Source organism: Onychostoma macrolepis, chromosome 08 (genome assembly GCF_012432095.1).
Source record: "Onychostoma macrolepis isolate SWU-2019 chromosome 08, ASM1243209v1, whole genome shotgun sequence".
In the NCBI taxonomy this organism is placed as follows: Eukaryota; Metazoa; Chordata; class Actinopteri; order Cypriniformes; family Cyprinidae; genus Onychostoma; species Onychostoma macrolepis.
The window spans coordinates 21,942,399-21,968,972 of NC_081162.1; the positions used below are offsets into that span (position 1 = coordinate 21,942,399).

At 36.2% G+C, this 26,574-nt stretch overlaps 1 protein-coding gene across 4 annotated transcripts in view; it reads left to right on the forward strand.

Annotated features, from left to right (window-relative positions):
• kcnn1b (potassium intermediate/small conductance calcium-activated channel, subfamily N, member 1b) overlaps window positions 1-26,574 on the forward strand; it is a 37,789-nt gene that overhangs the window by 4,360 nt on the left and 6,855 nt on the right. For 2 of the 4 annotated variants that reach the window (XM_058785089.1, XM_058785088.1), the window contains exons 2-8: window positions 2,124-3,025; window positions 10,585-11,037; window positions 16,204-16,299; window positions 17,713-18,131; window positions 23,713-23,854; window positions 24,204-24,314; window positions 25,592-25,719. In XM_058785089.1, the coding sequence (XP_058641072.1) occupies window positions 2,276-3,025; window positions 10,585-11,037; window positions 16,204-16,299; window positions 17,713-18,131; window positions 23,713-23,854; window positions 24,204-24,314; window positions 25,592-25,719 (2,099 nt within the window). In that variant the 5' untranslated portion in view covers window positions 2,124-2,275. Of the gene's footprint in view, window positions 1-2,123; window positions 3,026-9,118; window positions 9,234-10,584; window positions 11,038-15,691; window positions 15,772-16,203; window positions 16,300-17,712; window positions 18,132-23,712; window positions 23,855-24,203; window positions 24,315-25,591; window positions 25,720-26,574 lie in introns of those variants that run through there. The other 2 variants (XM_058785090.1, XM_058785091.1) reach the window with 2 other exon arrangements.

Consider the following 26,574-nt stretch of genomic DNA (forward strand, 5'->3'; position numbering starts at 1 on the left):
TAATTCTGATGTCAGACTACAGAAATGTGTTGAGATTGTTTCATTTAATTTAACAGAAATGATTGTGGACAGTTCTACAGATTCTGTCTGCTGAAAATGACATGTGCTACTTAGTTAACACCTTACAATCAGGTTCAGTGTGTTTACATTAGATAATGCATTAAGTATCATGCACTAACAACAAACAACACTTTTCACAGCATTTATTAATGTCGATTTATTAATAAACCATAATATACTGTTTGCATTGACTAATGTTAACATGTATAACTTGAAGGGGTGCAAACGTATTTGTATGTGCAGGTATTAACATTAATTATTAAATGCTGTATAAGTATTTTGATAACATTTCACAATAAGTAAAACAGCTTTTAAAGCATTTGTTAATATTAGTTCATGTTAATTGCATTTAAATACATTTTTAAAATCAAAAGTGTATCTAGTTAACGCAGTTTGAACACGAACAGAATTGTGCTTTTACTTAAAGATTAATAAATGCTGTAAAACATATATTGTTCATTGTTCGTTCATGTTAACTAATGTTAATAAACAGGACCTTATTGTAAAGTGTTTACAGTATTTTTCATTCACAGTTTATGATACCTACTAACAAATTAAACCTTAAGTGTTATTTATTTATCATTTGAATATGAGTAGATGTAGAAGTTGTTTAATGGTCAAACATTAACAAATACCTTTCTGGTGTTCATTCAGAAATATTCAGCCTGTAACCTTACAAAACTCTAGCATTGACAACTGAAACAAGATGATTTTTTTTTTTTTTTTTTTTTTATAGATTAATTTAAATGTTGTTTCCAAATGCCACACTGGGGTCGTTTCAGCAGGCAATCCCACACACTTAGGTCTCTGAACATGGAGTGGGAAAGGGAAATTAATAATTCATGTGGTTGTAAGCAACATTGCCTCCAAAACCAGCAAGCAAATGATACTTCATTCTGCCCAGGAACCCATACAGGTCTCCAGGACTAATTACTTAATGAAAAAGATCAAATTACCAGCTTTCTTCATCTGTGCCCCAGATCCACTCCGAAGTTCAGCTCCAAACTTTGGCATCACCCTCACTGACATCAGCACTCAATCCTGTGAAAACCGACACTACTATCCTGAAATCTAAACAGCTTTACTCTTGAGTTTCAAGGCTTTTTAAATATTGGTTTAGTTGCATGTGCTGACAGAACGAATAAAATGGAATACAAGCATAGTTTATAGTTTGAGAACACGAAGACTGATTTCATTTCAACTGATGTGCATTTATTCTCTGATCTTTTTGCAGGCCACTTGGAGATGACAGCCTGACCATCAAATTGACCTATTAATATTAGATATGTGATCAGCTCACAGAAAGTTGTAACAAATTTGTGTTTAAAACACTTACTGAATTATTAGGCCTTTTTTCATTATTGTAAAAATGATAGCATCAAGATTTTTATTTCAATCTTTTTAATTGATTTGTCATTTCTACACAGTGTTTTAATTTTATTTTATTAAAATGGCCAAACTTTAGTTGCCGATACATCTCATGCAAAACACTTCCAGCGTTTACAATTAACCTTGACCAACTTCATATAAAAGCCATGACTAAAATGTTGCCAGATCAGGACTTTGATTTCAGTATTGCTCCATTTCCCGAGTCCCCATTTCTGGGAGGATTTGTGTTGGCAACCTAGATCCTTCACCATTAAGCTATTACCACCGCCTAAGCGGAATGGCTTTTTTAAACGGGCACCGTGGACGACTATTTTGAATTAGTTTAAGAAATAGATCTCGACGTAATCGCCCGAGGCTCCTCTCGCGCAGCCCAACCTGTAATCTAGCGATATTTAACTGAATGTCAATGATCTAAAAATGTTTTTAAACAAACACTAATGTGTTCAGTGATATCTAAATCAGAAAGTGATAAATAGGCTACTTCGTTCTCACCCTTTACGCACACGTCAAATCTGACCGCAATGGAATCGCTCGAGCTGCTTGCTGTTGCTATGGTTACACTCTCAGCAGGCGAACACAACTTTTATTTGTTGGCGTTTGTTCGTTAAACCTGCAGTTACATGGCGATGTATTTGAACTAAGACGCCCCAACCTTTTGTTTCGATTTCCTTTAGGGGGGTTCAAGCCTTAATTCGGCGCGTCTGCGTTCCCCACACCCACCTCAAATCGCAACCGCGTACTGAGCACTTTTCTTAATATACTCATTCATATAAACACTTGGACTGTCACATGAAGGCGGGGCTCCCTGTAACTCCATAGTGACGTGATGAGGCTTGTCTTGGTCAAACCTACCAATGAAACGGGCCTTCTTGACTCCACCGGGGCTGCGCGCAGCGAAAGGGTGCCGGATCATTGCAACGCAAAGCGGCACTCCGCCGCAGGTGAGGCGGGGATGCAGCATCGCTACTCGGGAGCCGTCCATCAGCACCACCATCACCACCACCACCACGCGGAGCACAGGGGTGGCCCTAGACAGACCGCACACCCCTTGCCAAAACAGAGCCAAGAGAACCTGCCCAGCCCTTTCAGTCAGGAAGCACCCGTCAAAAGCCAAGGGAGCAACCCAAGTCTCGCAGACTGTTCCAAACCCTCCCTAAGTCGGCAGCAGAGTGTTGGAGGGGCTGCCAAAACTGCGAATTGCCAACAAGAGCACTGTTCGTGCAGCTGCGGATTGCAAGAGCATCAACAGCTGTTGCAGCAACAGCAGCATCACAACCCTCCACCTTCCCTCCAGCTACAGGTTCAGCAGCAGCGGCTGCTGAGGAGCAGCCTGCCCAACTGCTGCGTGAGGGGATCCGCGGAGCTGAGAAGCCAGCAGCCGTCTTTGCTGCAGCAGCAGCAGCAGCACCGTGACAAAGACAGCCTGACATCAGGCGAGCAGCGGAATCTAGCGTGGACGCCTGATAGATGCCAGGGAGCCAAGAACTCCGTTTCGCCGCGGAGTAAAAGCAGCCCGCTGTCTTCTGACAGTCGCCTGTGGCTCGAGGAGAATAAACACAGACACGAAGGCTGTAAGGTAAGCCTGCATACACCGACTCGTTGAAATACGCATCGTTTATACATGCACTCTGTGAAGTTTATGCTTAACAGGTGGCCAGTTTTAGCAATGCGCCCGATTACGCAGGCAGCGCAATACTGGGAGGTCATGTTTGAAATCGCTTGCCATTTTTAACACCAAATTACGGCCGTGTGGATGCAGAGAGCTGCTTTGTAGTTGCTAGGTGTTGGTATTCGTGTTAACCTCGAAAGCATGGAAAGAAAGAACAAGCTCGGGTGCTTGCAACAGGCTGTCCATGATTCCCATGATGGCGTTTAATAGTAAGCATTATGAAGCATTCATTCATTCCTACACCTGCATCATTCATATGTAGTCTAAACCTGAATATTTCTAGCCTGCCTCATTATGTGAGTCACAGTTTAAAATTAGTCTTGGAATCTATCTATCTATCTATGTATCTATCTATCTATCTATGTATCTATCTAACTGTATGCCAGCGCATTCGTCGCCTGAAAGGAGCAGGGGCCAGAAAAGCAAGGCAGAAAGGCAAATCAGTGTCATTCATTCCTTGTGGGAGAGTCGACCCTGTTTCTGCCTCGCTGTTCCATTTTCTGCCTGTGCAAGCCAAGGGAAAGCCCCCCTGAGTGGCACTAACATGTACTTCAGGCCTGTATTATTCATGACGGGTTAGACATCACTGCCAGAATGGAGAGACATTAGTATCAGTTTAGTTCACAATGCACAGCAGATGGAGGTAAAACCCATCAGCGATCTCTTCCCATGAAATCTCCCATAAGTCTTTCCCGTTGTTTGCGTCAGTCTCTGTTTCTTTTTCCCGCTTGACTGGTTCTTGTGTTTGACTGCATTGTGCTTGTTCTAAAAAAAAAAGTGATTGTTCTTCCTGTGGTGTTGGATTAATTTGTAATTTAATTCATTGTTTGATGCACAGCATTGGTAGGAAGTAATATTACCCTGGGAGCTCGAAAACACATTTAGCTGTTTGTACAAATCGCTCTTTTAGGAAAACCACATTTATGCAGACCCCTCTCCATGGGGGGTTGTAATTATGTAAATATTTACGCAGAGTTTACAGTTAGGCTTCTTCTTGATTGTGCATGAGAGGTAGTGAAAGCACTGGGATGTGCCGTGGATGTTGAGGGAATGACTGGTTCAGTATGAGCGAGCAGGCAGAGGGGAGAATCTTCGGGTGTTGTTGCTCTGCAGCTGGCGTTCTGCTGCTTAATCAAGGGTAATTTGTGGAGAGTATAATTGGCTGAGCTCTCTCGTCTCTGTGAATTCGAACTGAAACTGGCCGAGAGCTCTGCAATGCCTGCGGTGTGTGTTTGTGACTACTGGAACTGTCAGACTATGTTAAACCCTATTGCTGGTATAGTATAGATTATCAAAGGAATAGTTCACGCAAAAATGTCCTCACCCTCAGGCCGCCCAAGATGTAGACAGGTTTGTTTCTTCATCGGTAAACAGATTTGGAGAAATTTAGCTTTTCATCATTTGCTCACCCATGGATTCTCTGCAGTGAATGGGTGCCGTCAGAATGAGTTGATAAAACCATCACAATGATCCACACGACTATAGTCTTGTGAAGCGAAAAGCTGTCTGTTAATTCTAAACAAATCTATCAAGATGTTTTTAATTTAACTTAAAATACGTGTCTATAATCCAAATAGCGCTTCCTTCAGTGAAAAAGTTTTCTCGTTTGAATCAAGAGAGAAATATGCAGGTCAAGCACAGTTTACAAATGGAAACAGTTCTAAACAAATATGTCGGTGTATTTTGATATGAGAGGACGACAGGGGATGGACTTTTTCACCAGAGAAAGAGTTATTATGGATTATGGACATGTATTTTGGCCGGAAACAATGGTTTAAAGTTAAAATGGCATAATGATGGATGCATTTATTACAAACACACAGCTTTTCACTTCGCAAAATGTTAACTGATGGACTGGAGTTGTATGGATTACTCGTGGATTATTATTATGTTTTTATCAGCTGTTTGGACTCTCATTCTGACGGCTCACATGTGATGCTAAAAAACTAACTCGACATAATCTTTGATGACCTGCGAGTGAGTAAATGTTCAGCAATTTTTTATTTTTGGATGAACTATTCCTTTGATAAAAGAATATGCTCTGAAACTAACATTATTTTGAATTATTGATGCTACCAGTTAAAACACCTTATGCTATTTCAGGTATAATTCATCCTTCTATTTTTAAATACCTGATCATTTTCTTGTTGTCTATAGTCTGATGAAAACAACAACAACAAAAACTTGGTTACACTTTATTTTAAGTGCCCTTGCTGTTGCAGTGTAATTATATATTTAGCTACTGAGTAATATTAATTAACAACGGGTTAGGGTTAGGAATATGGTTGGTTTTTATAGTTAGTTGCATGTAATTGTACAGAATTTACTGTTATGACTACATTAAGTAGCTAACGTGTAACAAGGACACTGTAAAATAGTGTTACCAAAAACTTTGTCTTTTAGCCCATGAGAGCCCTTGCAGTTATTTATGTGATAGCGCACTAAATTTCACTTGGGAAATGATAAAAATGTTATTATGAAGTCAATTGCTTGAGGATGTAAATGCAGTCTTTTTAACCTGTAATGCAGGAAACTGTTCTGCATGTGAAACATTGTAAAAAGTTTATTTTATCAAGTTTATTTGCTACTTTTCATGGAGTTGAACTGACAATTTTGCCAGTATTCCCAGTTTCAATGGCATTTGTTAGGTTATTGCTAATTGGCCACTAAGTTGTTCCTAAGCAATTGCTTACTGCCTAGATGCTAAATGTTTTATTTTATTTTATTTTTTTACATAGATAAAGATGAGAAAATTATCTTTTCACAGAAGATACATTCTTTTTTTTATCATCCGCCGTGCAAACAACATGTCCATTCACTTACAAATGTAGTAGGTATGATTTGATTTATTATTTATGTCTGTATTACTGTAGCAGGATGAGTTGCACACCAGTTTTGGAATGGGAGCAATAATAATAGTCAAATGGACTTTGTTCCTATTATATCTCAGGGAAGTTGCTAGTGAAGGGTTTGCAACTGGGTGTTTGTGTGATGCCATCAGCATTGCAGCTCTGCATTGTTAAAAAATTTAGGCCTAAATTTAATATTTATTTATTTGAATGGCATATAGATTTCCATCCATTTGGATTACATTGTTTATGCCAGTCATGCAGTAGTACTAATAAACCAAATGTTTTTAAATACACAACAAGGTTTATATATTTATCATCAGTTTATCCAATTTGTTTCAATCTGATATTTTATATGCAATTCAAATACTGGTACATATCTGAAATTTATGCTTAAATATTTTTTGGATTTCAGACTGATTAGTCACATGGCATTTACAGCTCCTTTGATTGGCTCAAAAAGTTCTGTGGTTCTCATAAGCAAAGATCGTCAATTTCTAATCGCAAAGCCCTCATGGTCCTGCATCAGCCAGGCAACTGGCATTGAGATGCTAACTGACAGCTTTCTCCAGTTATCATGTTTCAATCTACATAAAAATCACAATGGCTGAAACAAATTGCACACAAATGTTTTTCTTATTTTGGCTCTTACATGGTACGGGCCCTGAGGTGCAAATTTATGCAACACAAGACGAGGGAAGATGTCTGGTTGTAAAGATCACATTTTGATAGTGAAGAGCAGTTAGAAAAGATATTCTTGAATAGCGGGATCTGTAATCAGCTCTCAGGTCTGCTGCAGACATTTCATTACAGAAAGAGACCTGAGGAACAGAGAGTCCGATGCCACATCTGAATGAGTGCAAATTCAATGTCAAAATAGATTTGCTAAATTGGATTTGTACGGACCAAAGCTTGCAGAGAGGGGAATGAAGGAGCAGGGGAGGGTGAAGTCTAAGGGCCCTTCAGCTTTGACACGCACAGAAGAGAATATTGGTTAATATGGAAAATTAGCGAAATGTGAAATTGTGAGGCTGAGACAATGAAAACGCCATCCCAACGTGGTGCAATCCTAGCCTGTTGCATCAAAATGGAGATGAGCAGATGTTGTTTTTGTGACTGATATATGATCGGTTTTGTAGATGTATCCCAAATCAGCATAAAATTGCACTCAGAGCGTGCAGCTGTGTGTTTTTAACTGACTCTTCAAGGTCATGCAAAGAATTTCTGACTTTGTGTGTCTTTGTTGTTACAGCAGCTGTGCTGTCATTTATGTTGGAAGTTACATTGTGGTACATCCCATTGGAAAGAAAAATCACAAATGAGATCTCTGTAATATCCCAATTCTTTCTCTTGACAGCAATGTGATTAAATAAAGAGCAAATGGAGACTTTTGCTTAAAAAATGCAGTAATCAATGTGCCTCCTCTGGAGTTTCAGAATAGATCAATGTCACTAACTGTGCTGAGATTTGCCAAGATACTGAAGTCTGCAATCAAAAGTCAGGGACTTCTCCATGTTCAGTATTTATATATTTGTTAAAATGTGACTAGAACATCTATCTATCTATCTATCTATCTATCTATCTATCTATCTATCTTGTCTATCTGTCTATCTAGGGGTCAGTTATATGAACATTTTTTCTACTTTTCGAAACTGATCAAAAGTGACAGTAAATACTTTTATAATACATTAAATATTTAATACATACATATATTTAATATATTATATTTATTGAAGACTGGAATAAATGCTATTGAAAATTCAGCTTTAGCTTCATAAGAATAAATTGCATATTAAAGTAGATTAAACCTCAGTGTAATGCCAATATTCAATGTTATTTTTTGGGGACAGATGTTAGTATATTGTACCTTTTATCATTTCCAGGAAGAAAGGCTAATAACACAATTGACTACTGGCTCTTTCCGGACATTGATAGAAAAAAGAGCTCATTTGGCAACTGGCAGTCCTTGCTGGCCTTGGAAAGAGTGGAAGTTTTGACAGGAGCTTTGCTATGTATTGCAATTGATCCCTGGAGCTCTTTCATCAGAGAGACAGTCACTGCTTGTTGGAAATCAGTTCTGAACCTCTGGGTCTGTTTTATTATGTCTATTACTCCATTGTATTTTAAAATAGTATAGGTACTCATAAGTGGTACAAGGACAATAGATATATTTTTCTCTCTAGCTGAAATAGCCTACAGTATTACAGAGACATATGTTGAAGTAGAAGGTCTCCAAATATACTCCAAAGTGTGTGTGTTTTCCTACAGTAAAGGCCTGAGAGTCCGCACCACACCTGTAACGATTGGAATCGTTTTCAGAACAATGTTTTCTGCTGATGAATGATAAAAACATCAGAATCCATCCTGCTTTAAAGAGTTTGAGCTTTTAAAGTGGCAGACGACATAACTGCAGCACGTGCCTATTATTAACAGAATGTTATCATGCTTTGGTGTGGACGCTAATAATTATAATTTTGGTGTGAATGGGCCTTAAGTGGCTTTCTGTCCTTCTGTATGTTTGCTTTTCCAATCCGCTGTTATTACAAATCCATAATAATCCATAGAACATAATGACATTGTGTATAATGAAATTAAGATTTTGATCAAGACTTCCTATTACAGTGATGGTTAGGTTACTTTTTTCATAAAAATTTGCCATGGATTACTACTTTCAACTTTTTATGAAGCCATATTGACATTGAAGTAACGCAATATATGCATTTGTAACAAAATATAGATGATATAAAACACATATTTTATAGATTAGACCTTCTTTAAACAAATTCTTAGCCCTATTAGAAATATTTTTTGTAGTATTTATTACAGTATATTAAATTATATTCAGAGTGTTCCTAAAAGGATACTTTTGGAAAAGTTCCCACAGTCTGTTTGTGAAAAACAAACATAAAAATTTAAACAAACAAAAAGCTGTACAGAATATAAATTAGCTGTTGCCATGTCTGCAGAAAACCATGTGAAAGACTCCATGAGAACTGTCCCACACGAGGGACCTTGATAGAAATTTACTTTTGGGGGACCTGTATACTTGTTTTTCTATATTTGTAACCTCAGTTTAAGCGTCAGTGTCTAGTAGCAGTTTCTGCATAGATATAGTCAGTACAGCCCAGTGCAGTAACATGGATAAACAGAATTTTTCAAATAAAAACTGTGAAACTGTCAGTTATGCTGAGGAGCCCGGATGTTAAAGCAGTGATTTTGGATTTAGCATGATCTCTACCGAGGTTCAGCTAAACCAGCAAAACCAGGTATGTGACAGGAACGGTTTCCAGGTGGTTCCACAACTAGCTTTGGTTAATCAGCACTGTATGTTGGATGTGTTTGCATATGTATTTTCAAACAGCTGTCATTACTCTCATTTCTAATCCATTGGTGTCTCTCTAGTCGGTTAGAATGTGGGTCTACGTTTTGCGCTGCCTATCAGAAAATGACATTACAGAAGTAGGTCTCTGCAAATGAGTTGGCATTGTGTCAGCCCAGCAGCAGCAGCTAGATAACAGAAACTGATCCTTATTGCCACGAAAATTAGAACAGTGTAAATTCAGAATAAAAATTCAATTCAGAAATAATTTAATAATGTGAGATTATTGTGAGCAATCTTTTTGTATCATCTTCAGAAGCATTATCGCAAATATTTTGCCGCATTTACTGATCTGTAATACAATTAGGTAAAATATTCACTAATTTTTCTAAACACTGTAAAGAAACATTGCATGTTCCCATGCTTTCACAGTTACAGTTTTTAATATTTATACAAATTCTTTCAAATCATTTCACTGTGTCCCTGGGGTTCATTGATAATGTTAATGTTTCTTCCACCCGAACAGTTGACTAGTTTTGAAAAGTGATACTAGTGACAAACTAGGCTATAGTGATTGTGATAGGCTATTGGATTATATTCCTGTTTACAGCTTTGTTTTATTTAAAGTAAACAGTTTCTGTTGTCAGATTGTTTTAATTTTGACAATGTTATTTAAAATACATTTTCATTTAAGAAAGTTTGTCATCTCATTTGTATTCTAAATTCAGTATCACTACCGTTCAAAAGTTTGAGGTTGTTAAGGGTTTTTTTTTTATGCTCACCAACGCTGCATTTATTTGATCAGAAATATAGTAAAAACAGTAATATTGTGAAATATTACACTTTTAAATAGCTGTTTTATATATTATAAAAGTGAGTGAGTGAGAGTGATGTGACGAATAGCCAAGTATGGTGTCCTATACGCGGAATTTGTGCTCTGAATTTCATCCATCCAAGTACACACACACAGCAGTGAGTAGTGAACAAACACACACCTTGAACAAATCACTGGTTTATTTCAGTTTTTCTTTATTATAGCCCTGTGATGCTTTTTATATAAATCAAACTGTAAATAGTTGATTCCGCATGACGGTAGTTACAGTCAGTAGACGATGCTCCTCCCACGTGCATTTTGAACCCTGTAGATGCTGGCATTTATAATGTAATTTTCTAAAGAAATGTCCATTAAATCAGCATTGTTGCGAATCGGCAGTGCTTTGCCCCTCAGCCAGCACACAAGCTCCTAGACAGAAAAAAACAATGATAAAATCTATAAAATATCTTCTTATTTCTGGCAGGTGAATGCGGATGCCAACAGGCTGAGCCATGCTGGATCGCGGCCTTCCCTGTCCCACGGCGGCCCACAGTATCCTCAGATAGCCATGAACAGCTGCAAGTACAATGGGGGCATAGTCAGACCACTCAGCAGTCTGGGGGCGTCCCGGAGGAACCTAGCAGAGCTGGACTCTGAGACACAGCCTTTGCAGACCCTGCACACTTCCGGGCTGGAGGTGGTGGTCTCCAAAGGGAACGGGGAAGACCCTAGTAAGCAGTCCAGCGAGAACCTTGTGAGGCAAAGACCATGCAGCGCTCCGCATAAGAAGAACAAGGACATTGGCTATAAGCTCGGGCACCGGAGGGCGCTGTTCGAGAAACGAAAGCGCCTTAGCGACTATGCCCTGATTTTTGGAATGTTTGGGATTGTTGTCATGGTGACGGAGACGGAACTCTCCTGGGGAGTTTATACAAAGGTAAAAGTTTTGAAGTTTTGAATAGTCCACCCAAAAACAAACATTGTGTCATCTTTTATTCACCCTCATGTTGTTCCAAACCTGCATTCATTTCCTGCTGAAGAAGATGATATTTAGTTGATATTTTGAAAAATGTTTGGTTCCCTTTGAGAACCATTGTATTTTTGTCCATACAGTGGAAATCAGTGGGAAGCTAGGAACGAAACTATTTTGTGTCCCACATAAGAAATTAAGTCATACAGGTTTGGAACGACGTGGGTGAGTAAATGATGACAGAATTCAAAATTATGACTATCACTCATAAAAATGTCTTAATTTCATTGTAGTATAAATGAAAATATCTAACCAGATAAAATCAATTAAAAAACTTATTACTTAAAAAAAAAAAAAATCAGTGGGTTACACTTGTCAGCATGAAATAATAATAGAAACTGCAAAAGCACAGAACAAACTGCTTAAACTAAAAGATGCAAACTGAAAATAGAAATATGAAAGTGAACTCAATTAATAAATACTAAAATCATATGTAAATAATACTAAAACAACACTCTTTGAAGCTTATATTTTTGCTTGAAGTGTTTGCTTATAGTGTCATGCCGTATTCTTTTTTTTTTTTAAATAACATTGGTTGTAAAATAACACTGTTTGGTTATATAACTAGGATTAAGTATGGTCCAAGTGTCCAATATTTTTTGAGGACGCTGTATGTGTATTAGCATGCGTTTGTTGGATGCTGGTTGAAAACACAGACTTGTAATTAAGAAGTTCAACCTGCTTCACCAAGAAAACCCATAGTATTGTTAAAAGAAGATGGCTATATCACACGTTAGACCAGCACCTGAACCACTATTAAAATTCATGCTTGTGTAAGATGGTCTTTTTCAACAGGGCAGTGATGTATCACAAGAATTCACATGTTAACCTCTGCTAGATTAGCTTTATACATCTTACTTCATCCTTAGTACTTTGATTCATACCATGTAATTAAATGCTGCAGCATATTGAAGTCCAAGAGTGATCTGTTTATGACCTTTTAAAGACACTAAAGGATAAATTCATCATTGACATTGACTACTTTGTGCGCACTTCCTTAATGGATAGAGGCATCAGAGAGCATCAATCAATGAAATCATCATAGCATGCTCTTGACAATTACATTATGTAATTTTTTATATAAGTATTTGCACTCTTTTATCCGAAGGTATAGCTTCTATACAGAAAGGACATGAACAAGCTAATAGGCCTTACCCTTAATTTTTTCCTTAATGAATTATTTTAGGGACCTTAAATGGCTCAGCTATGAAAAGAGCAAGAGATCTCCACTTAGAGTTGTACTCGCCAGACCTTCAAAAAATGCCATTTTTGCCATAAAGTAAAGATGGTGACAGTATATTATCACTAACGACATATTGGCATGACAGCAGGCCATCTGTCAATGCAAAATATGGTTCTGAAACCAAAAATGCTTAAATCAGCCAGATTTGCTGGTCTGTAGCTGGTTTGACCTTTAAAATCATTGCCTATAAGTTGTCATTTCATATGATACTACAGTATATCTGTTTGTTGATTCTTTTGGCCTAAGTGAATCACTGGCCCTGAAGTTAGTTAGACGATCCCTGGAGTGGAGCTTTCTTTTTTTAACTTCCCCTAAAGTATAGTTAGATGCCTTAGCCAGCACATCATGTTCCAGTGTATCAGCAGAGTCGGACAAGTTTAATGAGCTCCAATTGCACTGATCTCATAATGAGGATTGTCATCCAGAGAGAAAGAACCACAGCTAAGATTGAAGGACAGAAACAGGAAGAGATGATTGTTGTTAGTTCCTCTTCTAGTCATGATTGTGTGTGTGGGGAAAAAAGGGACTAGACTTATGGGTATACTTTGTGTTAAATCATTATTGGCTACATCTGTTGGAATTAGTTAAGAGCACAAGCTATGTTTCCCATCTGAAAAAAAATCACAGCCTCAACCAGCTGGTTAAAGTCTAGCTCAGGGATGCTCAATCCCATTCCTGGAGATCTAATACAGAGTTCAGTTCCAGCCCTGCTCAAAAACAACTGTCTGTAATTATGAAGTGCTGCTGAAGATCTTAATTGGCTGGTTCAGTTGTGTTTGATCAGTGTTGGAACTGAACTTTGCAGGAATGTAGATCTCCAGGAACAGGATTGTGCACCCTTGGTCTACTTGGCTTAGAGCTCCTAGATTGACCTACTGAAAAGTGCCAAAATCCATCTATAGCCAAACAGACCAGGTTAAGATGTAAACCTGGCCTGGTCTTTTGTGTGGTTATAGAGGGATTTATATTATATGTCTTATAATTTGGTCTAAGTACTTTAAAAGCCTAAATTGTAACATAAAAACTACAGCTTCCACAAGACTGTGAGTTTACATGCTTGACTAAACTGTTACGGAAATTAACCATGGTTTTACTACAAATAAAACCAAAAAACATGGTTAATAGTTAACCCATGGTAACCATAAATTAACAATTGTATTTGTACATTCTAAAAAAATGCTGGGTTAAAAACAACCCAACTTGGGTTATTTGGCAACCCAGCACTGGGTAAATATTGGACCGAACACATGCTGGGTTATTTTGACCCAGCTGGTTGGGTTAAATGTTTTTACCCAGCATACTGGGTTGTTTTATTGAAGTCAACTATTGTTTTAAATTTACTATATTGCTGGCTTAAAATGAAATTTAAAAAAATCACACTTGAGGCAACAGCAATAATCAAAAGATGAACATTTATTAATAAGCAAGAACACCTGTGGACAAAAATATAAGACAAATTGAATTTATTTGGGTGAATACAGCATCATTTACAATATTACATACATTTAAACTCTTTTACCCAGCATTCTAGAAAAAAAAAAAACAGTAGGCTACTGAGATTAGAGAACACATTTTAACATTAAATGAAATCATATTCAGTATTATATTGAATAAAATCAGTTTATGTTATCCAAGGCAAAAGGCGTTTCCATTATGTGAAACAACCGCTGCTGACGCATTTAGCTGATTGACATCTCGTCCTTGTATGTTGCGTTGCCTAAAATAATATACTGTAATTAACAGCACATTTAAGACTTTATAAATGAAATAACATGTTTTCAAAAATGACCCAGCAGCTTAGTTACAGAAAAACTACCCAGCACATGGGTAAAATTCAGATTTAAAATAACCCAGTTAAATGACAAGCTGAACCCAGCATTTGGGTAAAAAAAAAAAAATAACCCAGCATTTTTGTTTTTTAGAGTGCAGAAAAACTACACAGCACCTGGGTAAAAATATTAAAAACAATCAATCAATATGCCAAAAACATGGTTACTACACATTTACTAAAATAAAACCATGGTTCATTTTTGTAAGGGATCAGTTAAAGTCTTCTTAGCATCAACTTAGCAAGATTTAAAAAAATGCTTGAAATCCAGTTTGAAAGTGGGACTGTTTGGTTTTAGTTATAGAACAACTAGTAATATTAACCACAAGCCTTTTTTTTAAACTCTTAAATCAAATACTTGTATTACAAAACTTCCATTCTTGAAAGACTCCATAACTTGAAAATGCTAATGCTAATTGCTAAAAACTGAGACAGAAATAAAAAAAAATCACGAATCCTGCAAAGTTCAAACTCCTCAAACTGCTGTATGCTTCATCTAGCAGGTGTGCAAGACTCTTACACACAGTAGCTGTCAAGAAATGGTGTTTGTCTGTCACTTACAGAGGTATAAAGAGTACCTGAAATCCATACTTGAGTAATAGTACAGATAGGGCCTACCTTACAGTGAAAATTACTCCACTACAAGTTACAAGTCACCAATTCCAAAACAACTTGAGTAAAAGCATTAGAATATCTGATTTTAAAGTACTCAAGTATTTTACTTATACTAAATATAGGCTCAAAGATGCACTAGTCAAAGAGACATGCCAGTCAAAAACTGTAACGTTGTGGAGAAGCTGGGGAAAACGGGCAGAGTCAAAGGATCTATGTGCAGATATTTCTTGGAAAAGCTAGAACAAACAATAAGCCAACAACCAAAGGGAACAACCATTACATTCAACAACTCACAAAGAACTAAAGAAACACTAGGGCTGTATATACAGTATACAGGAGGCTGACAAGCTGAACAAGATAAGATACAAACTGACTACAAACACCGGGAGACAGGAAGTGACATAAAAGTCCAAGACAAGGCACAGAAAACGCAACAAAAACAAGAAAGAGATGATTTGTGAGGAGATTAATCACGCTACATTTCTAAAACCAAAATAAAACTGAACACCTCAAAATTGCAAAAACAAAACAAACAATCCTTCAAAAACGTCTCTTCAGTATAACGGATAAATAAAATAATGTTAAGTAAAATTAAAAAGTCAAAGTCTTCTTGCACTGGATGTGCTGGTTTCGGCCTCATTGCCAGCTGTAGTCATGTCCTCATCTCATATATCTCATATATCATATATCTCATCTCATATGTGATTCACAACTACTGGCTGAGGAACTCACATTCACGTAAAGCAGGCATCCTCAAATCTGGCCCACTCCTGCAGAGTTTAGCTCTAACCCTAATCAAACACACCTGAGCATGCTAATCAGAGTCTTCAAGATCATTAGAAAATCACAGGTATGTGAGTTTGATCAGGGTTGGAGCTAAACTCTGCAGCAGATTGGCCCTCCAGGGAAAGATTTGAGGAACCCTGACGTAAAGTAACCTTGTTGACAAGTTTGGGTAAGGGCAAAATGCACAAGATATAGTACTTTCAGTGCCCTGTAGTTGGCAATATCACATCTTTTGTAGTATAAATTAACTGCTGCAGAAAAGCTAGGTGCCTTTCAAAATGTAATGTGTAACTGCAACACTCATTTCAAATGAGTGGAGTAAAGAGTACAGATACTCATTGAAAAATGTAGTGAAGTAGAGAGTAAAAGTTGCTAATGTCTTTGATACGAAAAGATACTTAAGTACAGTAATTAGTTACATTTACTCAAGTACTTTACACCTCTGGTCACCTATAAATCTATTTACTCTTTTAGTCGACACTTTTATCCAAAAAAAATGTTATTCTCTGGGAATCAAATTCACAAAAAACAAGTTGCAAGAAGCTGCAAGAACATAAAAATGTAAACTAATGTTGTTGTTGTTTTTTCATTGTCTCTGCAGGAATCCTCATATTCATTTGCACTGAAATGCCTTATTAGCCTCTCCACTGTAATTCTGCTCTGTCTGATCATTATGTACCACGCACGAGAGATTCAGGTAAGTAGCCGACTCAGCTTTGGAAGCCATAAACAAGAGCAAAGATTGAGACAGGAGCCTAAAAGATTACAGAGGAAGCACTTATGCCAATTTCTAATGACTTATAGTAGCAGCAGAATGAAAACTTGCCCTGGCTTTTGTAATTCCTGATATCTGCATTCAGCGTCTGTGCTTTTCTACCTATCCATTAAGAGGTCTTTATAGAGAGGACACTGATTTTGATTAATGATGGTATTACAAGTGGGGCTTATGGCTAATAGGAGATGTAATTTAATACAGGCCTGTCAATCAGTTGCTTTGTGAGCATTATTTAATGACTTGGAACATCAGATGATGGTCAAATTACTGAATGGATGAACAATTAAAAAATCTTTATTCCTGATTGCAGGTTGTATACATTACAATCATTGAAACAAAAGAGAAGAAATCCATATTATAGTCATAATACTTAAACCACAGAGAATGCTTTCAGATAATATATTTCTTTATATTGTTTACAATTTATTATGTCTGTTTATATGTCATATGTTCATATGTCTGTATACTGTATGTGTGTGTGTGTGTGTGTGTGTGTGTGTGTGTGCGTGTATATACATAGACATATATATTTGTCATTTTAAATTTGCATTTATTTGTTTATATTTTTTGTAATTATATTATGAAATATTACTACTTATATAAATTTATATTATATAAATTTTAGTCTATTAAATGGCATCTAAACATGTTTAAAACAAGGTAAATGCACCTGATAGAACTGTATAGTGTGTGTGTGTGTGCTCGCGCATTTTTGTGACAAATGAGGACATCAATTTGTATAATGACAAGGGTATGACAGGTATTACAAGGAGAAGGTGACTTTTCAGGACATTACCCCATGTCCCCACTTTTCAAAACGCTTATAAATCACACAGAATGGAGTGTATTGAAAATCTGAAATAGCACAAAGTTTCCTGTAAGGGGTAGGGTTAGGTGTAGGGCAATAGCACATACAGTTTGTACAGTATAAAAACCATTACGCCTATGGGATGTCCCCACTTTTCACAAAAACAAACGTGTGTGTGTATAATATGCGTGTGTGAGTGTATAATATTTGTGTGTATATGTGTGATTGTGTACATATATGTACATGTATAGTTCAATCAGGTAAATGTAATCTTGTTTTTAAAATGTTAAGAAATTATTGATGTAATATGTATAATTTATATTATAGTTATTATTTAAATTTTATATAATATATTGTATGTAATATATACGTAATATATCTGATATCAATTCTCATACAATTCTTTCTGGTAAATTAAAGATGTTTGCATTTTTTAATGACAAATTGCATTTTTTGCAATGAAGATCATAGTTATCCTGCAGGACCCTTCAATGCCTTAAAATTCATTGTTTCTGTCTAACGTTTAGCTCTTCATGGTTGACAATGGAGCAGACGACTGGCGGATAGCCATGACGTACGAGCGTATCCTGTTCATCGTTTTGGAGCTGCTGGTGTGTGCCATCCACCCCATTCCAGGTCAGTACGTCTTCACTTGGACCGCCCGCCTGGCCTTCACCTACACCCCGTCTGTGGCGGATGCAGATGTGGACATCATCCTCTCCATCCCCATGTTCCTGCGGCTGTATCTGATTGGCCGGGTCATGCTCCTGCACAGTAAGCTCTTTACGGACGCCTCGTCACGCAGTATCGGAGCCCTCAATAAGATCAACTTTAACACACGCTTTGTCATGAAGACTTTGATGACTATCTGCCCAGGCACAGTCCTGCTGGTTTTCAGCATATCATCATGGATCATTGCTGCCTGGACTGTGCATGTCTGTGAGAGGTGAGATAAACCTTTGATTTCTGAAGAAACACTGTTTGTACCTGCAGTAATAAAGGAATATTCCACCTAAAAATGAACTCACCCCTCATGTTGATCTAACTTTCCTCATTCTACATTGTAAAAAAGATTTTTGGAAACACTTCGCAGTAAGCTTCCATTTGCAAAGAGTAGTTAACTACATAATTTAGCATTAAGTAACAATGAGAAATACGTTTAAAGCATTTATTAATCTTAGTTAATGTTGATTCCAACATTTGTTAATACGTTATTAAAATCAAAAGTTGTATCTATTAATATTTAATAGACCTGAGCTAACAACAAACAGTTGTATTTTTATTAACTAACGTTGACAAAAATAAATATATACTGTAACAATGTTTTACTCATTATGTTAGTTAAAGCATTAAATATAGTTAACAAGTATAGTTTATAAACTATATAAGTATAGTTTACTTGTTGTAAAGTGCTACAGATTTTTTGAAGTTGCAAGGATTATTGGAGTAGTTTTTACAAGAAATTCTATATCAGTCTTTCTACTTTAAAATTTCATGTTTAATTTGTTACTTGCAATTTCTTAGAAATTGCTAGTAAATTTCACAATTAATTTGTAAATAAAAAATTTTAAAAGTAAAAATTGTTTCAAAATCCTACACCATTTTTTTTTTTCAGTGTGTGGAACACAGAATGTGAACTTCTGATGAAAAATCTTCGAAAATAGCTTTTTTTCATATAATGGAAGTGAATGAGGTCGACAAAACAAGCACCATAAAAGTGCCACATTTCACTCATGCACTATTTCTGTCTTGTGAAGTCATTAAATAATTTGTGTGATGAACCGATCAAAATTATAACCTAGATCCAAAAAGCTGGCAGGCTGTATTTGTTGTCTGTACGGCTTTTCTAATCCATTTCAAAGTGTATTAGAAGTAGGGGAACAATGTCTTAAATTTCAGTCTGTTCCTCACTCAAAGCTATTATATGACTTCAGAAGTATTGGAATATGGCACATATATGGACTGTTCGATACTTCTATGGTGCCTTTTTAGTCATTTTAAAGCTTGACTGGCCAAGGCCCCATTCACTTTTATTATATAATAACGAGAACTCAGGATATGCTTCCACAGAAAAGAGAAAGTCTAATGGGTTCAAAATAACATTTTTTGAGTTAATAATGACAGATCTTTCATTTTTGAGTGAATAATTCCTTTATGTAGTTCTTTCCTTCCAACGCAGTTGGTCAAGACCCAATGTTGTTGCTTTTAAATGTGATATCATTGGCAAGCGGATGTGTGCGTGTTTCATTGTTCACGGTTTTGTTCTATGTTTCTCCCACATGGCTGCTGCTGGATAGGGGTCCAAAGTGAGTCTGTGATCTGCAAGGAAAAACTGTCACTTGGCTCTTAGCTTCTGCTCATCTCTCTTGATGAGCTATACTGGCAAAACGGCAAATTGCTGGCATCCTGGAAATCCCAAATTCTGTTTATTTCCAAATTCAGATCCATGTGTTTTGTCCTATAAATAGTCTGTCATCTTATAGCCTCTGATAAAGAGTGGTCTTAGCGTTGGGTAATTACATTTTTGAGTCATTCTTTGGATTTTGGGATTTTCACGCAGCTGACACCATGCGTCAACATGGTGGTCATCATGTTCATGGCAGCCTGTTCTTTTCCTAAAGCGCTGTCAGATATTTGACCTTTTCTGGTGCTCTAAAGTGCTATTCTTATCAAGATACCATCTTGACCTAGACCTCAGGGGAGAGTAAAGATCCAGTTTGTTATCATGACCCATAAACATAGAGAGAGCAGCACAGCTATGCTAATCAGGTCATCCTGAGCCCTTTAGCCAGGTTCATGCGTCCAGTTCTTACCCATTAGACTATATGTGCTACGTCATCCACCCGCTATTTCTTCACTGCACTGCACCACAACAATTGTCCATAGTGTGTATATGTGACCCTGGACCACAAAACCAGTCTTAAGGCACTGGGGTATATTTGTAGCAATAGCCACAAACACGTTGTATGGGTCAAAATGATTGATTTTTCTTTTATGCCAAAAATCATTAGGATATTAAGTAAAGATCATGTTCCATGAAGATATTTTGTAAATTTCCTACCGTAAATATATCAAAACTCAATTTTTGTTTAGTAATATCCATTGCTAAGAACTTAGATTTTCTCAGTATTTAGATTTTTTTTTTGCACCCTCAGATTCCAGATTTTCAAATTGTTGTATCTCGGCCAAATATTGTCCGATCCTAACAAACCATATATCAATGGAAAGCCCAGTTATTCAACTTTCAGATGTGTGTAGGTGTATAAATCGAAAAATTGACACTTATGACTGGTTTTGTTGTCCAGGGTCACATATGGGTTTTCTTCAACTACGGCCACATTTAACCCTGACTTATAGAATATAGACACACTTTTCACATCCCTATAAGTTTATTTAATTTGTTTACTAAGAAAGTTTAACTGCTGACTTAAATGCATCAAAAGAGAATTGCTGTTTTTTTCTTTTTCACCATAGAGTTTAATAGCATTGTATTCTAAACTTTTTTTCCCCACACAAAATTACAGCATTTTTTTGTAGTGATATCTCACTAAGGTACATTTTTATCATTTGGTCATGATGCAAATTATTATTATTTTATTTTTTTTTTAACGCACATTAAAAAATAGAAATGAAATAAAAATTATGAAAACTGTTGAATAAAAGATGTTTAATGATTATAGATTTTAAAAAATATTATTTTTATTATGCTTTTTGTCATATTTTATGACGTAATTTAAATTATTTCAATAATTTTAAAATGAATTAATTCATTTTGTTTTTAAACCTGATCTGAGGTACAAAAATCACCCCTTTAATTATCTTTTCACACTTTCATTTCTCACACTTTTTTCCACAAAGAAGTACAGCATGGTTGTGTTAGTGATTTTTCTTTGTTTTGCATGGTAATAGCTTCACTAAGGTAAAACTTTATCAGTTGGTCATGATGCAAATAATGCCACAACTGCAGACTGGCATATTTTTACATAAATTAAAGAAAAGTATAAAAATGTAAGTTTTTATGATTTTACTGAAAATCTGGATCTTGAACAAGGATAAAACAATTAAAACATTTGTCTAATTAAAAAAATCTCCACATTTACAAAAATAAGTGTCCGCAGTTGTTGAAACCCATATCTTCAATTAAGTTTATTTTTCTTACCCCGTTTTTCTTATTTTGAGAATAAATTTTACAAAATTTGCGTGGTTTTTATATACTTAAGATACATTTATCTGAAAAACATCTATATAGTTTTGTTTTAAGCATGCCTGGATACTGTTACTGGAAAGACAGATTTAGAAAATTGATTTTTTTGCAGTGTGGTTGCGAAAAAGTGCTGAGGACACCAACTAAGCTAATGTGCTAGTCAGGTGTCATGCTAGCTTGTTATTTTTCTGTATTCTCTTGTCTTGTGTAAGAGTTACAGTGGATGAATCTGTCGGAGGAAGGGAGAGGTGCTTTATCAGCACCTTTAGAATCCTCCGAGACTCTGTATTTCCCTTCGCTTCACCCCTAAATGGCCACAGCTACTTCTTCACTTTAAATCATTTGTCGGCAGGCTAGTCGACAGGCCTCGTTTAATAGCACTCAAGCTAATGAGTCCTCAGTTAAATTCATGGGCATAGAAGCTGGACACTCACTGATTGATTAATTCAAACATAAATGTAGAGTTACTCCGTAGTCAGCACATGGACATATTGTTCATGCTGATGGAACATGGATTTGAGGCCAAGAGAAGACCTTGTTCTGAAACTTTGACATCTTCATCATTTTTTAATTGTTTTATTCTTTACATTTGGTGTTTGGGGTGAATGTTTCTGGAACTGAGTGGACTGTTTTGTTATGAACGCTGGAAGAATCGACATAGATGGTATGCTGTTCCCTTTACAGAAATTTGCCATGGTAACCTCCAAAAGTGTCACCAAAAATATAGTTACTGCGATTATTGTTGCTACTGTGCGAAGCTTTCAGAATGTTTCTGCCATTTTATTTACATTTTTTACCAGCAACTACCAAGTAACCATGGATTTATTCTAGTAGCAGTTACTGTAGTAACTGGCAGTTACCGTGGTAAATTTCTGTATGGGTCGAATCTATGTTTAAGATTCTGTGACATGTACAAGTGAAGCTCTCTGAAGTTCTCTGATTTGAGATAATGCTAAAGTGTCTTGGTTGAAATCGACTGCCTGAACGCTCTTATGTGCCCCATACAGTCAGAGCAGTGCATTATCTGAGTTCATGGCAGCTTTGGATTTGGTTACACTGCCAGCATGTTTTTCCATATACCCTTTTTATGCTCGTGTAATGGACTGTGACTTCCACAATAGTTTTACACAGACGCATTCTCCACACCAGACTGAGCTAGAACACTGGGGAACAAGAGCAAGCCGTCTAATGGGCCCTGGCTGCCCTCTCGTTCATACGAGCAGAATATGGACAGCACTCCTTTGAAATTACGTACACAAAGGCACCTTGATTTATATTTGGGCTGTCCGCTTTTTTATCCAGTGCGGTCAGGCCTGAATATTGATATATGCTGCTGCATTCAATACTTATTGATATTGCACTTTAGGTCGCCTTTAAGATTACCCTTCAAATGTAATTGGGCTTCTCAAAAACCCCTAATGCAAAGTGTACCTGTATATTTGAGCTGTGCAACAGTGTCGATGTGCAGTGCTGCTCAAATTTCAAGGGGACTGTTTGTATATCATTTAGTATGAGACAAATCAATGAAAATCTATGAAAATATGATTGCAGCAGCACAATGTATTAAGTAGGGGTTAGAAAACCTGGACTCAGGTACGAGAGTAACTCTTTAAGTATTTTTTTTCCCAGGCTTTGTTTGTAAAGAAAAATATAGCTACTATTGTGTTTATTAATTTATTTAAATGCATTTAAATTATTAAAAGAATTTTAACCTAAACTGATATACAAGATTCACATGTATTTTTTTTTTTTAATCTCATTTTGCTTGTTAATGTAAATGTAAGTTTTATTTTATCTAATGTTATATTTATTAATTTATTTAAAATTGTTGAAATTATATAAATAATCTAAATCATTAATTCTTTTAGCATTTTAACCTGATCTGAGGTACAATAATCACTCTTAAGTATCTTCTTCAGGTTAATTTTGTTCCTCAAAATAAATGTAGCCAGTATTATAGATATTAATTTATAATAATTTATTTAAATAATCAAAATAATACATTAATTTAGTTTTTAACCTGAACTAAGGTACAAGAATCAATTCAAGTATTTTTCTTTAGTTCATTTTGTTTGTAGCTACTATTATATTTCTTAATTGATTTAAATTATTTAAATAATCTCAATTTAACCTGAATCTAAAATAATCTTTTTTTTTCTCATAATTTATATTAATTGAATTAAGTACAATTTGTACTTTTTTTCTTTTTTTACAAACACGTACTGAGGGCACCCTTTGATGACTTCAAATTTATCCTATAAGGTATTGATTAGTCACTCTATCAAATTAATCCCAGCGTTTTCTTGTCATTTTATCTCATCAGATACCATGATAAAGTGGAAGTCACCAGTAACTTCTTGGGAGCCATGTGGCTGATCTCCATAACCTTCCTGTCAATTGGTTATGGAGACATGGTGCCTAACACATACTGTGGGAAGGGAGTGTGTCTCCTAACTGGAATCATGGTGCGTCTCTCTTTTACCCTACTAATTATGTACAAATGATGCACAAGTCTTACATTTAAGACATTCATGTTCTTGCGAGTTTATCTGCATATACTTTTACAGTTATTAGTGTCCACTCAGCCATAACATCATCAGGCCATAAAGCCATTTTGTAGAGGAACTGTATATAAAAATTCTATTTTTGAGACATTTACACCCTTGTGAGTTTATCCGCATATTTTTTTTACTGTAATTAATACCCGCTCAGCCATAACGCCATCAAGCTGTGAAGCCATTTTATAGAGGAACTGCATTTAAAAAGTGATTTTGCTATGATCTGTGTCGTGTGTTTGTGTGTGTGTGTTTTCAGGGGGCCGGTTGCACTGCCCTAGTGGTGGCTGTCGTAGCCAGGAAGCTAGAGCTCACCAAGGCTGAAAAGCATGTCCATAACTTTATGATGGACACTCAACTCTGCAAAAGAGTGAGCATGTTTTAATATACAGATTTTTAGCTAAGTGAAAACCAAGTAAGTATAAAATAAATGTTAAACAAAGCAGTCAAACTCGTTGCTAAAAGCACTTTGGGCCAAATGTTGATGCTGCATAAGCTGTGGAAACTAGCCAACATTCCCTTGATGAGATAATTTTCTAGACAAAACCTGGCAAGCATATCTCACCCATATCGTTAATTAACCAAAACCTTCCAACTAGTAGCACTTAATGCTGTATTTCAAGAGGATTCACTTGAATATTTTTATGGCGTAGTAAGTTTCCAAACATACTGTACGTCTTTCTGTCTGCACTAGCTGTAGTGATGTTTTAAAGGGTTGCTCCACCCCAAAATGAAAATTTTGTCATTAATCACTTACCCCCATGTCGTTCCAAACCCTTAAAAGCTACGTTCATCTTCAGAACACAATTTAAGATATTTTGGATGAAAACCGGGAGGCTTGTGACTGTCCCATTGACTGCCAAGCAATTTGCACTGTCAAGGCCCAGAAAAGTATAAAAAACACAGTCAGAATAGTCAATCTGCCATCAGTGGTTCAACCGTAACGTTATGAAGCAACGAGAATACTTTTTGTACACGAAGAAGAAAAACAGCATACAGTCACAAGCCTCCTGGTTTTCATCCAAAATATCTTAAATTGTGTTCTAAAGGCGAACGAAGCTTTTACGGGTTTGGAATGACATGGAGGTAAGTGGTTAATGACAAAATTTTCATTTTGGGGTGGAGTAACCCTTTAAAGGGATAGTTCACCCAAAAATGAAAATTCTGTCATTACTCACCCTCATGTTGTTCCAAACCCGTAAAACCTTTGTTTATCTTTAGGACACAAATTAATATATTTTTGATGAAATCCGAGAGCTTTCTGACCCTGTATAGACTGCAACGCAACTGACACGTTCAAGACCCAAAAAGGTAGTAAGGACATCATAAAAATAGTCCATGTGACATCAGTGGTTCAACCGTAATGTTATGAAGCTAAGAGAATAATTTTTGTGTGCAAAGAAAACAAAAACGTTGATTTTATTCAACAATTTCTTTGTGTCAGTTGCGTTGCTGTCTTTGCAGGGTCAGAAAGCTCTCGAATTTCATCAAAAATATCTTAATTTGTGTTCAGAAGTTAAATGAACGTCTTGTGTGTTTGGAACGACATGAGGGTGAGTAATTAATGACAGAATTTTCATTTTTGGGTGAACTATCCCTTTAAAATATTTAATATAAGTTTCTTATCTGGACTTCATTTGCTCACAGGTGAAAAACACGGCTGCTAATGTACTCAGGGAAACATGGCTAATCTACAAACACACAAAGCTTGTGAAGAAGGTTGACCATGCCAAGGTCCGGAAACATCAGCGCAAGTTTCTGCAGGCCATTCACCAGTACGTATTTTTGCAACATTTAATCTTTGTAATCTTCCTTTTGCTACGTGTGCTGTCTGCATTTGTATTTTATATGAGATGACATATAAATCTACATTTTATGGTGCTTAAAACTGGATTTAGTTCAAGTTCTCACTTTCCAATTTAGGGAATCTACTCAAAGTTTTTTTATATGGAGTTTTGGAAACGGAATTGAACCTTTAAGACTGAATAGACTCAACCTCATATTTCCTTTCTAATTAATTGCCACAGCATTTTAAGATCTTGGGAGTTTTACCTGTCAGATCATGGGATGAAATATTGATGCTGAAAATAAAAGAAGTTGGGGATAGTACACAAATAGTATATCAGACATAATTGTGTGCATAAATGACCAAATGCACTTTTTGGTTAAAAATTACTGTCCTGGCGAGATGTTAATGTAAACTCATTAGGATTGTCTTAAGTAAGTGTAAAAAAAAAAAAAAATTCTCACAATATCAGTCCAGTGCATTGGAACTGCCTATTATCATGTTAATATTGATCAAACAGTAATATTGGCAAAGAAGAAGAGAGAACCACTCACTGCTGTTAATTATTTCTTTGTTCTTTATTGCTGACTGTCTATTTGTTTGCTTAATTGAGATATACTCGAAGGCTACATGCCATTGCTTTCATTTAATTTGTTTATATTTATATTAATATTTCACTTTTTAAATAAAAGAGTGTGTTTCATAGCATATTAGTTTATGCTTTGAAACTTTTATGGAGCATAATGAAATATCTTTGGTATTGTGACATCCCTAGTGTGGACAGTAACCTGGATGCATGAGAGAGAAGATGTTTTTCATATATATTGTTCAATATTTTGAAAAA